The sequence below is a fragment of the Gymnoscopelus microlampas genome, assembly GCF_963454915.1.
Source record: "Gymnoscopelus microlampas genome assembly, chromosome: 15".
NCBI lineage: Eukaryota > Metazoa > Chordata > Actinopteri > Myctophiformes > Myctophidae > Gymnoscopelus > Gymnoscopelus microlampas.
The window spans coordinates 19,732,244-19,749,647 of NC_139952.1; the positions used below are offsets into that span (position 1 = coordinate 19,732,244).

The window sequence follows — 17,404 nt, forward strand, 5'->3', positions numbered from 1 at the left end:
TTAATCTTTTGTAAGTTTAACTTGCTTGTCATATACAGTATATGAAGCTCTTTGAGTTGCATTCTATAAGGGTCCAAACAAACAAATCGACCTGAGCTGCAAATTGACCACAGCAGATGGTCATTTTATCTGGTGTAAATTCTGTATGCTTGATGATGTGAATCGATGTGTTTGACATCATTTTTTTTTTCTCAACATTTTGGAGAGAAATACACAAGACGTTGTTTTTGCCACACTATGTGTGTATTGTGTACAGTACTATCTTTGTGGGGAGTGGGGACCCCATGATGATGGTAAACAGGAAAAAAATAAAAGTGTGACTGTGTGTTCTGTCTGTGTTGTTCTGCAGCACTGATGAATTGTTTGGCACCGTCTGAACCTACAGTCTCTCTCAGTGTGATAATAATAGCCTCTGCCTGCTTCTGGACAAAATGCTCTTGTCCAGTTCCATTACTGTCACTTAGTCAAAAAGAGTAGGCAGAGCTAAGCTTGGATTGGATAAACAACAGGAAAAGGATTTTGATTGGCTGTATGGAAAGCTATGAAGCCTTAAGCACTGTACTGGAAAGAGTGGAGACCTGACCTATAGTCATAGCTCTGAGGGATTTGAGCTTCTGTTATTTTTCACTTTTTTCTCTACTCACTTTATCACCTTTGATCATGTAATCTCCCTTTCCCCTTTCAGTTTGACCTTTCAGGCATTGAGCCATCTTATCCATTACTGTATATAGAACTTCATGTTTTGATTCCTGTATCTGAACCATTTCTCTCCTCATCCTATTTCTCCCTGTCTATCTGTTGTACTCTCCTCTCCTCTCCTGTCCTCTCAGGTGTCAGAGGGCCTTGGAAGTCCAGCCCACAGTCGGAGTGCTTCAGTGCGCAGCACAGCCTCATGTGAAGGTGGAGCAGCAGCCCTCAGGGTCCCAGGCAGTACAGAGGGTTCCCCCAGACACACACTGCTTCAGCAGGGAGCCCACCATGATGGTCAGTACAACCCCACCCACTCAACCCCACCCACTCACCTTCTCGCTCACAATGACCTCTCTAAAGGTACACATTAAAACCTGAGTTAAATTAACACAGGATTTGACTGCGTATTTTGGATACTAATTGTCGAGGGTGCACTAGTCAAAGAAGTTCAGAGGCCAAAAGGGTATAATTATTTACAATTTAAACTAAAGCACATTATAATAATGGTCAATGTGTCCACAGGGTCTCAGTCTCCAGTGGTGTCCAGCCCCTCTCTCAGCCTGGAGGAGAACAGCTGCAGACAAGCTTCGGACACTGGGTAATAGGAGCAGAGAAGAGAAGCTTGTAGTGCTGGAATCATTGGGTCTTTGCTTGTGTTTTACTCAAGTACAGTAAAATCGGGAGTGTCAGAAAGTGTAAAAAGGGACCCTAACAAGTTTTTTTACAGTTAAACAGTCAAATTGCTCAGCTGCACAGCTGATTGTATTGTGTGGTAATGTGTAAGGTATATTTTGAGGGGGAAAAAGTAGGTTGATTGGAGGAGAGGAAATAGTTAATAGCAGACACCCAGCATTTCCCCCAGGAGGACAGTTCTGTTGTACTGTGATGATTACTGCAACACCAGCTGCTTGGTTTAGCAGTGCCCTTTATGTAAAATGAATGAAGTACAGAGAATATTGGGATTAAACAGTATCAAACATTGTTTTCTCACCTTACCGTTGTTCCATTCAGGTTCTCCCTCAGGAAAAGCAAGATGAAGGACAGAGACCCCCGGGCCTCCCCTGGAAATAGGTAATCAAATCATCCTTTTACAGATTAGATGATTTAATAATTTCATCAGATTTGATCAGTGTCTCTTGTGCTACTACGCTCATTTCTGAACTGGAGACAGCAGTACAGAGTTCAGAAACATTATCTGTCATGCTCAATGTGTGAAAATAATATGCAGCATTTGCTATGTTGCATCACAGACACTATCCCAGATGGGGCTCAGTAGTGACATTCAAGGGTCACTAATCTCCCTCTCTCTCTCTGTGTCACTCTCTCTCTCACACACACACACACACACACACACACACACACACACACACACACACACACACACACACGCACACACGCACACACGCACAGATGCACATAGACAGACTGAAGAGCAGAAAGACAAGAACACACATACATAAGCAAGCACACACATGTACACACAATAGTGCTTCAGAGTGCACATAATATGTGAATATATTATATTCACCAGTGCCTATAATCCCATGGTAATGGAATGTCCATTACTGTGTTGTCTATGTCTAGACACGGTGAAACTGTGATAATTCTATCCACTAATCTTGATTTCATCCTGTTTCTGTCTCCCTCCCTCCCCTTCTCTCACCATATATTTCATACTCTTTCTCTCTCTTGCATGTCTCTCTCTCCTCTCTGAATTTCTCTTTCTCTCTTCTCTCTCTCTCCCCCTCTTTCCCTCTCGTGTCTCTCCCTCCCCCATCTCTTCTCTTCTCTTTCATATTTCTATCGGCCTCCCCCCCTCTCATCTATCATTCTCTATCACTATCAGTTCCACAGAGGCCTCACTAGAGGACAGCCCAGAGAAACTCAAGGCCAAGGTATGTGAGGTCAGACTCAGTGGTTACATTAGCGTAATTATGACTGATGATTTACTGGCCACTTCACAGTCCATGAAGGGCACTTGTTATTCGTCTCGCTGCCAATGCAGACATCTGACTAGGTGATTGTTGCTTTTCTGCTCTATCATCTTAGCCAGTGTGGTTCTCAAACAGTATGTCGAGGCCCACTGGTGTGCCATGACTCAAGTGCCAGCGTGCCTTGGGATTTGGGGACAGCCGCACATTATTATTGCAATATATACAACTATACAAGAAGTTATGAATTATTTAATGATTTAATTTACTAAGTCAATACTTTGTGCTCTCATTTCCCAATACAAAGGCAAATGATATAACCCCTCATAAATATTTAAACCACTTTCAACCTGCCGTCCCAATTTCGGCCATGTCATTATAGGCCTTGAGAACTTGTAGATCAGCTATTTTCGTTGTGAATACAGGTGTGTCTTGAGATTTTGACTTGCCCATTGGTGGACCTTGTTTACAAATTTTCTTTTAAACCACTGATCCATGCAACGTCAGGTTATGAACGTATGAGTATACCATAGTGCACATGTGTGTACATGTTAACTTCTGCTGAGCGATGGTGTAACAGTATCCTATGATGAGAGCCTTGAGGTATTCGTTATCTACGTAGGTGTGATACTTGAGCATTATATTATGTTATGTTGTTGTTAATGAATGTTAATGACTTGCCTGCTGGTTTCTGTTTGAACAGAATTCTCTTACATGGCCCCACTTCTTCTCCTATTCATATTATTTGGTATTGTATTCCTTATTTTGTCCAATCATACTCTACCTCAATCCACTGAAAGGCAAATTGTTATTGTAAAAGAGGTAAATGGAGTTTGGTGAAAATGTAATAACCATGATCATCAAAATGCATAATCGCATCCATCAATTGGATAATTATTCATAAATTGACTCAGTGAGGTGGTACTGTATGTTTGATTTTAGTTACATGACTTAAATGAGTATATCATCTGAACTGTCCGTAACCCTGACTAACCTTTCATCTCATGTCACCATGTCTTCACACAAGAGCTTAAACGATAAAGAAAAAATAATCTCTTAGACATGTTTAACACTGTGGTTCACCTTTGATGGGCGTTTTCATGGCCTTGATGAAAGGGAACCTCTGGTTGTCATCGGCGTGAAAAATGTGATTTTATTTATTTCTTTATCTTGCGCCAGTGCTGTCCACTCCACTCTCCCAAGACACCTTCTGAATTTGAGATGAAAGCATTTCAGAACTTACTGTACATTGATTTAAAATGTATGCACTTTTAAGAGTTTTCTGTTGTTGAAGTGGAGACTCAGCCATGAAACCTCAAAGCCAACCATGAAAGGATAAGCTCTTCGTTATGGTTAAAGTGATAGAAGTGGAAGAGTCAGGTTTAGACAAGACTAGAATAAAAGGTTAGGTAACGTACGATAAAACTTTAGCTTAGAGTAAATGAGGTCGCCCCTGTAGTCTATAGCAGAGTAAAGATAAGGATAGTTTTCAACACCCCACCATTATACAGTATTTTAAGTTATTGGACAAAGTATAATGTCTGTTTACTTTGAATCCACATTTCTTGTTTTATTTGGAGGCTAATCAGTTTCCTTTCATAATTACGAAAGCTTGAATACTCTTAATTTCTCTCCAGAAAAACTCATTTGAAAATCAGTTATGTCTGTCCTGGCTCTTATTAAATAATCAATTATGCCGGCACATCCCTAATGGATGTCTTATTTCTATCATAATTTGTTCAATTTTGTTCCGCCGTCTTTTTCAAGGAATACATTAAATAGTTATAGAATAAACAAAACACACATAAAATACTTATAATTGAGTGGTATAACTTCAAATTATTATAATGTGTTGCTTTGTACAGGTAAATGATAAATTCATATTTTTAGCTGAAGCTGAGGAGACTCTCACAGTCTCACTCTTACCAAAATGATTCTGTATACTCTACATAGACTTTCTATGTAGCCCATAACATGGTTTTAATTGGAACCATTTGTTTCTATGATAATGTAGTAGAATCTAAAGTAGATTTAAAAAAATGTATCCATTAGAATCAATGAACCGACTGATACATCTTTTTTTCAGTTGTATATGGAACCTTTTTGGTTTGAGTGCAGATAGATGTCCACTAGCTAGGACATCATGGAGGCCTTCCCCAAGAATAGCCCTTTTTCTAGAGTTGTTTGTTCTTCTTCAGGGTCCTACTATGAATGATGATCTAAGTGCCAGCAGCACCAGCTCAGTGGAGATAAGTGGAATGCTGAATGAAGCCAAGCTGTCCGGACACTCACACACCCTGGTGCTCTCCTCAGACGAGGTATGCTTTAGCCTGAGCTATACTTAGTTAGCGTGCGGTTCTCTTCGAAAAAATAATAATGAATGCCCTATTTTGTACCATATGACAATGTAGCAAAAATAGCCAATCTACAAGATAACAAGTTGTCTATATTTGGAACATTTTGAATATTTTTTAAAAAAAGTTTGAAACTCATGCGAAGATATGGATGCCAGGGTGAAAATGGTTAAGTCTGTCTGTGGGTTTATAAATATTTAATCATTTAAAAGTATTAACAAGAGCTCATGCCTAAATAACGAATTACTAAATTGGATCCGCTGCAACACAGTTTTTATTGTAATTTTGTATTTATTTATTTATGCATTTATTTCTTTTCATTTCCTGAAAAGTAGCGGTTTTGGACATACAGCAAGAGGTTTCCGCCCGACAGCGATGATAAATAGTTTAGAAACTTGTAAAGATACTGTAGGATGCATGCTAATCTTCTTCTGTTGTCCTCTCTGCTGCCATGCTAAGAGTCTGGATATGATAGATGATGAGGTGAGACTGACTAAGGGCTGTGTTTGCACCCTGCATGCTTATTTTTGTCTTTGTAGGTCGAATATAACACAGGGAAAGAACACTGCACGTAACATGTTATCATGTGACCTCCATTAAATGATAGATACATTTTATCTTCACTGTCCACAGAGGTTTTGGTGCATGTCTTACAACAGTCATAGCATTTGTATTTGGTCCGTCAGCTCCATTATTCATTATTTAGTAGAATTACTGTTGAAGACATTATTACAGATCTATGTGGTAAAGCTACAGAATAGAGGTTGATTTTTGTTTGTCTCAATTGCGTGTGTGTGTGTGTGTGTGTGTGTGTGTGTGTGTGTGTGTGTGTGTGTGTGTGTGTGCGTGTGTGCGTGTGTGTGTGTGTGTGCGCGTGTGCGCGCGTGTGTGCGTGTGTGCGTGTGTGTGTGTGTGTGTAGATCTTAGATGAGGCTCAGTTCCCTAAGCAGCACCAGTGGCAGCACCGCACCGTGTCAGAGTGGACCTCCCAGCAGGTGGCCCGCTGGCTCATGGGCCTCAACCTGGAACACCATATCCCAGAATTCACTGCCAAAAATGTGGACGGGGAACAGCTGCTGCAGCTGGACAGCGCTGAGCTGAAGGTCAGTGGAATGTACATGTTGCGTACTTCTGTGATTAGCACACCGTTACAATAGGAACTGCACAAATCCCCTTTGTTTGTTCACTGTGTACGATGAGTTATGTGGAAGAGATCAGTGATGCTCACCCTTTTTCAGGGACACCCATTTGATAGATTTTTTTTTTTATCGCTGAGAGCCCAATCTACACTGTAAGATCCTCTGACAGTGTACAAATAGAACAAAGATTTTTCCGCTCAAAAAGTTACAGACCCATTCGGACCCCTTGGAGGTCCTCTACCTCGGACCTGACCTTTAGAAACACAACTGTGTGTGTGTGTGTGTGTGTGTGTGTTGCAGGCCCTTGGCGTGACCTCTTCCCAGGACCGAGCCCTGATCAAGAAGAAGATCAAGGACCTCAAAGTGCTAATGGAGAAGGCCAAGAGGAACTACGACAAAATGGAGAAACAGCGCGAGAAGCTACGGAAGAGAGAGATGGAACAGAAACAGGCCGGCAAAGAGGATGCGGCAGAGTGAGATGAATCTATAGATCCCTCCCCCTTCCTCCCTCTTTTACTGTAGCACCCGCTACCACAGCAAGTAGCATCTCTAGGAAGAGACTCTCAGTGGGGCCGAAACGGGAACCCTGGGGGATGCCTACTCAATTGTTCTTAATACTGTAGCTCAGTGGTGGAGCCCCTTGCCGCAACTGTTGCAGAAGGCTGGCTGACTTTTTTACCAAGCAAACTAAACCAAAATGAGTGTACAGTTGAATGCTGCCCCCCCCCCCCACCTCCCCCCCCCAACACCTCATCTTACATCCATACTGTGTTTTGTTTTCGGTAGGCTATGTCTTAAGACCTACTCGGTACTATTTATTTTGCTGTTTAATGCTGTAAATTGGGTTTATTTATTCTTATAGAGAGTATGTTTTAGAAACAAAAGAAATCACCTCATTCCCTTTCCTGAACATATCAGCTTTAGAGCAATCTGTGTTACCATTTGGATGTGTATCAAAGCACCTTTAGACATAATGTACATAATACAGCGATAAAGATATGAGGATCTGTCTACTGTGCCATTTTTGATAGAAGGAACTATCTATGTCCTGTTCAGATACATGGATCTATGGACTCTCATAGCTTTGACAAAGCACATACTGTATGTACTGTACACGGGGACAGTGGTGAATATACAGTATATATATATATATATATATATATGGCGCAATTCTCACATGTCACCACAAGGTGTCTCCATGCTGCTCACCTTCACTGCTGAACTAATGCAACACTGGAACTTCTCATTCGAGGCGAGACTGAGATACAGCAAGAATCAAGTTTTTATTGAGAGAAATTAGTTTCACTCACACCTTTCAAGAACACTGGAAGACAAGTCGAAAACACTGGATATTAAAACTACTGCACCGGTTTGTTCACTGCTCCTCACGGTATATCTGTACCATATGAAAAGCAATTCCCAAATTATGAAGGATATTACAAAATAAGAAATGACATGGCACTGTTGGAGATTGCGGGTACAATGGAAACTGGACTTTGTAACATACTTACCTGTACACTACACAACAAAAACTAAATGACAAACAGGATGATGAAACCTCCTGCATATGCATAACATGCTTTGACTCCTCCTATAACCTGCTTTTGACCTCTTTTTATATTCTCTTAATAACAAAGTAATACCCAACCGCTGCCTTTAGAAAAATCTAGAGTCTAGAATTCTTTCTATTTCATTTTTGGTCTGGAACAATATCTGCTTCTGTGTGTGTGTTGGAATACACCGACCGGTCCAGTCACTTGGTGATGGTTTTGACTTGGTTTTTATTACTTTTGTTTGAACAATTACACAGAGTTCATCCTTCATCAGAAGGCTGTCCATGTCAACCTTTAACTTTGATTTGATTTAGCACTTTTGATCTCTGGAATATTTTGTTGAATTTTAATTATTACAGTAATACGTATTATTACAGTCACCTTATAGAGAGGATTTATCTCTGTGGTCATTGTTATTAGAATGGTATAAGAATGCAGTATTGGGCCGGTGCAAAGTGCAGGACACAATCTTAATTGTGGTTGTAAGACTGTTGGCCATTAGAGTTGTCCCACATGTTGATTTAAACATTGCAGATAAAGGAAACATGCAATGTACTATAATGTCACTTGATTTTGTTGTGAGACTGGAGGCTCAAAGCATTTTATTTTTTACTTAGATTTAAAATACAAATCACCACTGAAAGATATTTTTGTCAGTTATAAATGCAATACTGTAATTGTCTTCTGATTACAAAGCTCGCTGAAACAGTCGCTCCCTGTAATTCTCATGCCCTGCAGGAATCATTCCATGCGTTTACATTTTTAATGTCATGACAGCAGTGTCACTATGAAGCTACTGAAGGCAGCTTTGGTCACAATTCCCGTTTTGTCTTATGTCTTACTGCCTGGTGTTTCAGTCAGAGGATCAAGAGCCAGAACAGACTTGAGTAACAAACGTCTAACTTGTGAAGTGATACCTCCATGCAATGCCACAAACGTTATTCTGGCATCATTAATATGTTAATGTTATTTATTATTTACGTATTTAATGAAGCATCTAACTATTGTTTATGATAACTTATGCAACAGTAGAGTATTAACACCTAATTATAATTTATCCAGAATTGTATGATTACTACTTTTTGCCAAAAAAAAAAAAGAATTAAAAATGTTCCTGGAAAAACGATTTTTAGATTCTAATGGTTGTCATCAAATGAAGTGATTATTACCAGTGATGATTTGTATGTTGACCCATTTTTATTTGCGTAACGACAGCAAAAGACCTCTGACCTTCTCCTCTGAGCTTGAGTTGGTTGTTACCCATCCTCTTATACTGCTTATAAAGTACTGATTAACCTGGCCATAATGTAACCATAATGTAAAAACTGTTTTGTAACACTTCCGCCATTGTGTGAATACCCCCCACTGACTCTCCTGTCAGTCTGTCGATAGACGGCACTCTCGACTTTTGTATTTACAGAAAAACGCTCAAAGCAATACTCTCCATTATCCCTGAAAGAACCTTGTTTTATATCAATATGTGGTGCACTATCACGGTGGCTGCTGGGGGTCGATTAAGGTCACACGCAGTTGATCAAGCTCGACTGGTCTGATGAAACCAGCGTATTGATGAAACCATGTTATGGTCCCAGCAGACGAGGGAACTTTAAAAGAAACCGAGATTGTTTTAAGTACAGTTTATCCTTGTCTGCAAGGTTTTATGGGCTGTTCAGCTTTCCTGTGCATAGGAAAGTGTATGAGCTAAAGATAATCACCACAAACTGATAGATTCACTGTTTAAAAAGCTACACTTATACTTCATCTCTTTCTTTTTTTTTGTCTTTTCCTTGCTCTTTTATTTTGCATTTTGAAAAGATGAAAGGGCAGCTACCTGTCACACTGAATAAAAGGTGCGGTTACTGTCAGCGATTTGCTTTCGTTTCTTCTGTTCACTATTTTGTTACAGCCCTGCACAGTGTCATTTTGCTGTCCATGTTATTCTTCAAAGCACAATTTCCAAGCGATATACTTACCAATGTATACTAAACAACGGTCAGCAGAAGTTCTTTACACACACTCTATTGGATGTGGTAAAACTCTCCAACTTCACACTCATACAGTCAAATATGCAGTAGTCCATAGTGCTCCATAAGAATTTAATAGCAAGCTTCTGTCATGGAAAGCCCTGCCGTGCTCTCTTGTGTCCACATAGGACAGGGTCTATTTAAACCTTATTTATTAAAATCATGTGACCAGCCATTCATATTCCTCATGATGTCATAAGGACTATGTTAGGTGACTATGGGAGGTACATACTTTAATGGTCTAGTGTCAACCACACTCACTTTTAGCTCTCTAATCCCTCCCTCCCCCATTCTATTTATATCCAGCCTAATTTCTAGGGCTACTGCAACTCTCTCCTTTCACTTCCCTCTCAACCTCTTTTTTTCCCCCTATTAAATTTGTATTCCTTCTTTCATTATTGACCTCCCGTTTACCCTATGGCACGGTTCACAGAGGATCATCAAACCTCTGGATATGAGGCATGCTTCCCACCATAATCTTCATTGTTTGTGAGTTCATCTCAAATTTTCTCCATGCTGTGTTGAGAACATTACTGCCAGTGTCAGCCAGGGGGGCAGAGCCATACTTCGGTCCGGGCCACAGGGCATTCATGGAAGAGCTGACCCCCCAGCAGCAGGCTCTCAGGGAGCTGAAAGCACGGTTCCTAAAGGCCTTGCTAAGGAACGATGCCCAGGAGGTGCAGACGATCATCCAGAAGACCAACCTGGATGTAGACATAGTGCTTGACGTGGAGGATTCTAACAGGGTCTTGGCTTCATACAAGAAAGGTAGAGAAAAAACTCTGAATGAGGTACAGTATGCCTGCAGTGCAGGTTGTGCAGTGTCCTACCAGAGCAGCTCAATCCAACCGAATCAGTTATGATGTTTGAAAGCACCTGCACTTGTGTATGGTTCCTTTTTACTTTTATAATTTAATTAAGATGCCTACATTTTGTTTCCTACGGTTGCTTTGAGAGCGCTAAGTAAATAAAGTTTTATTGTTAAGTATCATTGTTGTCTTGTTGGTTGGTGGGTTGCAAAGGAGGAACATGTCATGCTTAAGGATTGATTCATGTTAATTATTTACATCACTCATTCAGAGTATTTTAGTGTTTGTTCTTGCAAGCCCTGATCATTATTATGTTATCATACACAGACATAAGAGGACTAATTCATACAGATACAGATGATTAGAACATCATACAAAGCACGTGACGGAACAATAATATTGTGGTTGAGCATTTCAAAGCCATTGGACAAAACAGAGGAATTCTTCTAGAGTTTCACCACTAGGTGGCAGTAACTGCCCACTGGAGACATGCCACACACAGGTCCTGTGTAGGACTCTAGGGTCATTGTATTTTTGCGGTCAGCGGAATGGATGACCCACTGCAGCAAACCATTCTGACCTATAACACCAAGTCAAAAATATATTCCGCTTAAACATACACTGTGAGTTACACAGTAAGTTAAACATTCTTGTTTTCCTCCTTATCTTTACAGGTAACTGGTTGCCAGACTACAAACTGGAGAGGTCATGGGCGATGGGTCTCCATGTGTGCATGATGTACAATGCCTTGGAGTCAGCGCTAGTCCTCCTCATGAATGGTGCAATGATCAATCCAGTGCCCAATGGGAAAACCCCGCTGCATGTCGCCTGCTCGGCCTCCCACGCCGACTGCGTGGCTCTGCTCTTGGCTCACGACGCCATGGTTAACAAGCTATCACTGAGCGGGCACACAGCCCTTCACCACTGCACCACCAGGGAGTCTGTGGACTGTGCCAAGCAGGTCATCCTCAAAGGTCAGGAGAGCAAACGGAGGTGGATGGAGAGAGGGAGAGAATGATAGAGGGAAGGGTACAAGTAAAGGAGAGGTATCGGCAGGGAAGGATAGGTGATGGATGGATATATCGGTATGGCAATGGGGTATTTACTGGCCATCTGTATCTTTGGATGAATGGATGGATGGATTACAGTACATTCTAAAAAAAGAAATCCCCGTAGATGGACACTGACAGCAAAACTGACAGTTATTGCTATTTAAAATGTTCCCTCATAGGTGGAGAAGTGAACATGCCCAGTCAGAACAGAGATGAGGACACACCACTACACATAGCGGCCCGGTTTGGTGTCCCAGAGCTGGCAGCTCTCTACTTGGCCCATGGAGCAGCTGTGAACGCAGTCAATACCCGCCTGGAGACGCCGCTGTTCACTGCGGTCTACTGGGCCTTCGACATCAAGGACCAGACGTATAGCCAAAACCACCAGCTGGTCTGCCGCATTCTGCTGGACCACAAAGCAGGTGAGACTGAGATTGAGGCACACTTGCTGGTGTTCCCAACCAGAGAAGCAGCTTGGAATGCTGGACTTTTTTTCTTAAAATGAGTTCCTTCTAATGATAAACCTAAAATCTATATTAAAAACTCTGCTTTTGTCTTCATTATGACCAAAAATATGATGATGATGACTTACTGTATCTGTACAAACCACTTTATTTCAGTTTGAGTCTCGCTGATTATGGCACTCAGTCCCCAGTACTCAGATGTTGGACAAAGTGGATTTGACTCATTCTCTCCACTCATTAGAAGCCCTCTCTTCCAGACCCCAACATCAAAGAGATAGACCTCAAGACCGCTCTTCACAAGGCAGCCTGGAGCTTCGACCACGTCCTGATCCAGATGCTGCTGGAGGCCGGGGCAGACACTCACGTCATGGACATGAACGGCTGTGGCCCTATCCATTACTTCCTCAAGGTGATTGACGTGAGGCCCATGGCCGTCCATGAGCTCTGCTTCCAGCTGATGCTCAACCATACCACGGCACGATTCTACCCGCCCCAATTCCACAAGGTACAGTGTGAGGTAGCTGCAGATAGGAAGATCAGACATTTCTTTTGTATTCCACCTAGACAGGGTGGCAATGACTCCATTCCAGAGGTGTTCCCGATTCCGTCCCTGGCTCCACCTGGTATCATTTTGAAGTGTTCTTGAGCAAGACATTGAATTGTTCTTGATGAGCAGGTTGGTGCCTTGCATGGCTGCCTCTGCCATCGGTGTATGGGGGAATGAATGTAATGCATAATTTGTAAAGCACTTTGGATAAAGGTGCCATAGAAATGTAGATGTCTTTCAGGCAGTGGCTTCTGATGTTACTCTTTTAAATCTATGAGGAGAGCTAATTGTTGGGGACATGGCTGATGGTTAGTCAAAAGGTGGAGCAAACCTGCGGATTGAAATTTGCTATGTGTTGGTATTCCAGGTGTTGCAGGCCTGCTATGACTACCCTGGAGTGGTAGAAATCATGGTCAATGTATTTGAACACTTAAAACCAACCAGGAACTGGAGAGCTGCCATTCCAGATGAATGCTATCAGGTAGAGAGTCTACCTGATAAATAAAGTAAAGTTAATAATACTGGATACGAATATTAGAATAGAATTGCTACTGTCTTTTATACACTGTGCGTGTGTGTGTGTGTGCGTGTGCGTGTGCGTGTGCATGCGCGTGCGTGTGCGTGTGCGTGTGTGTATACATATATATTATGTTTTATTTTATATTATATTATTTTGTTTATTCCAACTGTAATTCTCCATTTCTGTTATGACACCACTTTTCAACATTCATGTCTTATGTTGTCCCTGTTTATTTTGGTCTCTCCAGCGGCATGAAGGATTCTATGACTCTCTCTTCGCCGTGTGCAGCAACACTCCTCGTACCCTCCTCCACCTGGCCAGGTGTGCCATCCGCACCCAGCTGCGTGGGCGCTGCCACACGGGCGTTGGACAGCTGCACCTGCCGCCCTCCATCAAGAAATATTTACTCCTGGAACCTGAGGGGATTCTGTATTAGAGACGACGTTTCAAAACATTTTCAATGGAATTTTCCAGTCTTGTTTGAAGATGGCGACAGATACTTTGTCGTTGATGTTGTCGTTGTTGTTGACGTTGTCGATTCAGTGTTGGTTGTGTCAAACACAACATTGACTTAGCACTTAGCACTTTGCAGAGCCATTCCAGCATGACAAGAGTGAATAGTGGATTTAAGAAATTGCATTTATCCTCTTGCTTTGCAGAGCATTCAGACAGGTAAAGACAAATTGGAAGTTACCTACTGTAGCGATTGCCCAACAATTACATTAGTAACGTATAAAAAGCCAAAACATGGGCAAAAGACCGGCAAGCCTTTGGGCTTTCACACATTATAGAACATAATGTTATAATGTTATGGCAAATGTCACTGAATAATGTGAATGATTACAACCGCAACAATAACAATAGCGGCATCAACAAATAAGTCGATACTGAATAAATAAGTATGAGTAAATACTGTACACCTTTCCTACATACTAGTGGTACTGGTTTTGCCATGTCACTGTCAGAGTGTATGAGCTTGCACATCAGCCAAATCATTGGTCAATCATTGTTGTTGAATTATATGTGAAGATATCAGCCTGTATCGTGGATCACAGGTTATCACGGATCAAACATGGATCACTGCGCTGATAAATGATTCACACAGCTGAAGTTTGCACTGTAGTACCGAACAAAGCTCGATCTTAACCTCTGGCCTTGCTTGTTGTGCAGTGCAGGGCCATTTGACTGTTTATTATAGGCTAGAGCTGATCCTCTCTTTCATTGCACGCTCTTCCTTCTCTCTCAGCATTTTCACTTCTCTCTCTTTCCATTCACAGCATATATGTTCCCAGCACAGTAAAATCCTGAGCATTAAATGAATGCCTATGATCTTACTGTGCACTTCTTTCCCTCCATTTGTCTTCCTGTCCTTTCCCTACTGGTCCTTTCCCACTCCTCTGTGACTCATCATTGCTCTCTCTCTCTCTCTCTCTCTCTCTTATTTACAAGGGTCCAAACCTCCCTGGCAACCAGCCGCTCTGCTAATTGTCAAAGATCACGCTCTGATACTCTGTAATCGGCAGAGCAAACACTTGACAACATACTCCACAGCAAGTGCTTTTTTTTTTCTTCCACAAATGTGCCAGCTTCGTTTGTCCATGGACTAGAGTCCTTACAGTGGTTTATAGAAGTAGTACTTTTTTTTCCACCTCAGATTTTCCAAGTAGCCTATTGTACGGGTATGGCCTGTACCTGCGGCTTCATCTGAAGGTCTTGGTCCTTCCAATCCATACAGTAAAAGTGACTTGGGTCTTGATCCTAGTCCCTACAATGGGCTGTAATGGTGCGAGTAGCTATTATCCACACGTTAGGTATAATTTAACATTGAGCGATAATGCCAGTCTCCTGTATATAAAGAGGCTCTCTGGAGAGCAGGGCTGAATGAAGAGGGAGAGGTATCAGAGCTATTACTGCAGCTCTTTTGTTAAGGGAACTACCAAAGAGAAGGGAGTGAACCTGAGGCTATAAGAATGAGAGTTCTTAACTTTCTATAATGAGGATTGAGATTTTAAAAAATAGAATGGCGTTCAATGTCTGCCCTTTTCCTTGTCTGCAGTTGTATAACCAAATGGTACTAGCAGTCTAAAGAGTGTCACACAAAAACGTCTGAATAAAGAGTAAAGGGTTATAATTTGATCATGAATACGTTTTACAAAGGCTCTTCATGTAAGGGTGTGTCTGACTGCTATTTTTTTCACAAGCAATTTGATAGTCTATTATTCTATACTGTATGTGTTTAGAATGCCTTATCAAATATGCCATCTTTTAGTTGCATTTTCTATGCTAACAATTCACGATGAATGAGCGATAACCGGTACATCCTGTACATTGATACTAATTAGTGTAGCAGAGCCTTTAATGAGCCAGCATGCACAATAGTAGTACCCTGACTCTGTTTGATTTTAAAGTAACAGAGACTTGATTAGTATCAGTGGCAACACCAATACAGGATGTAACATTACCCTAATATTTATGTCAATATTGTTGCAATGAAAAAGGTAGGCTATGTTACTCATAGATTGGTTAATCCCTGAGGTGTGCGATCCAGGTCCTAATTGCGCAGATTGGCTACACATGTGGGATTACTACTTTATAAAAGACAATGGAGCCATGTGAATACATATCCTCTTGAGTTTGTGTACTGTTTGTACTGTAGACTGTTTAATATGACCCGTCCTACGACAAAGAGGGGAAATGATAAACGGAACAACACAGCATTAGGATGGCGACAGGGCTGGCTGCTCCAAAGGAGAGATGAAGCTTGGGGTCGACCACCATCCATTTCTGGTGAGAGTTGCACAGTCTCCTCCCCAAACACCAAGGCATTCTGCCAGTTCTTTCACCCATTTCCTCAGAGTGAAATCCAATTGTACTCCTGTAAGAATACTCACTGAAACAGCTGTTTGTAGCACTAGAGTGCTAGTGATATCTTCATAAGTACTAATGAGTTAGCTCCGACGGAACCTCTCCCTCCGCTGTATAGCTCCGACAGCATACAGCGGAGGGAGAGGTTCCGTAGGGGCTACTAATGAGTTAGCTACAGTTCATATTTGTGTATGGGCACATTGGGTTACATTAAAATAAACGGTCAGGTGGTGTTACTGTGCATGTAGACCTAATAAGTGAAACAATTACTAGTCATAGTTTGCTTTTGTGGCTGAAATGTCTAATTAAATCATACTTTCTTCCTAAATATTTACTTAAAAAGAGTAAAGAATAATTTAAAAACAGTAGATATATGTTCTTCAAGTGTTTGGGTTCATCTAAGATTCATTCTTATTTTCTTTCTTAACTTTAAGATCAACTAACTCTTATCTTAAAGCCTCACTATGTAACTTTTTTTAATGAATAAAATGTAATTTTGTCCAATCTGTATGTTACTACAGAATATAACTTACAACTGTGGTGGTAGTATTTTGTCTCCCTGCTCTTCTATTGAGACATTTAGATTGTGTCAAAGGTCATGTCTCACTAGACACAGGATCTGACATGAATTTTGACCTGATGGTCAAGATTCAATTTATCCCCCGAGCAAGCAGGCCGGCTCGATTAGCTCAATGGTAAAAAAATGTCAGCACTTGGGTTCAAATCTGGGGTACAAGAGGAAATTTACATAGAGCTGCTTTAAGTTGTATTTATTTTTTAACTACGGGGCGGCCATAGCTGAGTGGTTAGTGAGCCTGCCTAGGGAGCCAGAGAACCTGGTGGCCCCAGGTTCGATTCCAGGCCAGGTCAGCATATGTGTCGATGAAATGAAATTTGTCCCTGAGCAAGACTCTTAACCCCTAATTACAGGTTCTCATTGGAAACAAGACCGCAAGGACTTTCATGAACAACCTGTTAAAAGGAATTATCCTTTTAACTCAAAATCATTGAGGCATTTATTGTAGGACTAATGCCAATAACATATTGTTTAGCTATAGGCTACTGCTGTTAGTGTTTAAACACTAGCAGCTGGGTCTACTGTATAACGCTATGGTTAGCTAGAGGTTAAATAGGTATCGCTACTTCATTGCTATACATTTAGAACAGTGATTAAACTTGAGCCAAATCCATGGTAAAATTATAAATAATGTTAATAGGTTTATCTTTAATATTACATAAGACAACCTCTATATCCACATCTATAGAGCAAGAATTCTATTATATTTCATAAACTCTGTTGTGAATCCAGCTGTAGAAGCCTATATCTGGCCAAGGGGGCATTCCTCTTTAGATGAGCAGTAGATGTTTGGTTTCCCGCATGTGCTACAGATGAAGCAATCAAACTACACACACACACACACACACACACACACACACACACACACACACACACACA

The 17,404-nt window shown here is 41.2% G+C and overlaps 3 protein-coding genes across 5 annotated transcripts in view; all 3 read left to right on the plus strand.

The window, feature by feature from the left end:
• The window catches only part of ppp1r9a (protein phosphatase 1, regulatory subunit 9A), a 69,536-nt gene extending 60,044 nt beyond the window's left edge, over window positions 1–9,492 (plus strand). For all 3 annotated transcript variants that reach the window (XM_084080937.1, XM_084080936.1, XM_084080938.1), the window contains exons 13-19: window positions 831–984; window positions 1,213–1,288; window positions 1,702–1,761; window positions 2,537–2,585; window positions 4,820–4,939; window positions 5,896–6,078; window positions 6,415–9,492. In XM_084080937.1, the coding sequence (XP_083937063.1) occupies window positions 831–984; window positions 1,213–1,288; window positions 1,702–1,761; window positions 2,537–2,585; window positions 4,820–4,939; window positions 5,896–6,078; window positions 6,415–6,591 (819 nt within the window). In that variant the 3' untranslated portion in view covers window positions 6,592–9,492. The remainder of the gene's footprint in view (window positions 1–830; window positions 985–1,212; window positions 1,289–1,701; window positions 1,762–2,536; window positions 2,586–4,819; window positions 4,940–5,895; window positions 6,079–6,414) is intronic.
• Window positions 1–17,404, plus strand: part of casd1 (CAS1 domain containing 1) — a 272,242-nt gene that overhangs the window by 98,472 nt on the left and 156,366 nt on the right. The window lies entirely within an intron of this gene.
• Window positions 10,056–13,945, plus strand: asb4 (ankyrin repeat and SOCS box containing 4). The gene is made up of 6 exons (XM_084079959.1): window positions 10,056–10,459; window positions 11,175–11,474; window positions 11,732–11,974; window positions 12,274–12,521; window positions 12,931–13,044; window positions 13,331–13,945. The coding sequence occupies exons 1-6, from the start codon at window positions 10,153–10,155 to the stop codon at window positions 13,517–13,519; spliced, it is 1,401 nt and encodes a 466-aa protein (XP_083936085.1). The 5' UTR covers window positions 10,056–10,152; the 3' UTR covers window positions 13,520–13,945.

What these genes read in the sequence shown, in the direction of transcription:
- asb4 (XM_084079959.1), top strand. Translation starts at nt 10,153, where the DNA reads ATGCTTCCCACCATAATCTTCATTGTTTGTGAGTTCATCTCAAATTTT. An exon ending in TCTGCTGGACCACAAAGCAG is followed by an intron (nt 11,975 to 12,273) that starts GTGAGACTGAGA and finishes CCTCTCTTCCAG; the next exon opens with ACCCCAACATCAAAGAGATA. An exon ending in ACCCGCCCCAATTCCACAAG is followed by an intron (nt 12,522 to 12,930) that starts GTACAGTGTGAG and finishes TTGGTATTCCAG; the next exon opens with GTGTTGCAGGCCTGCTATGA.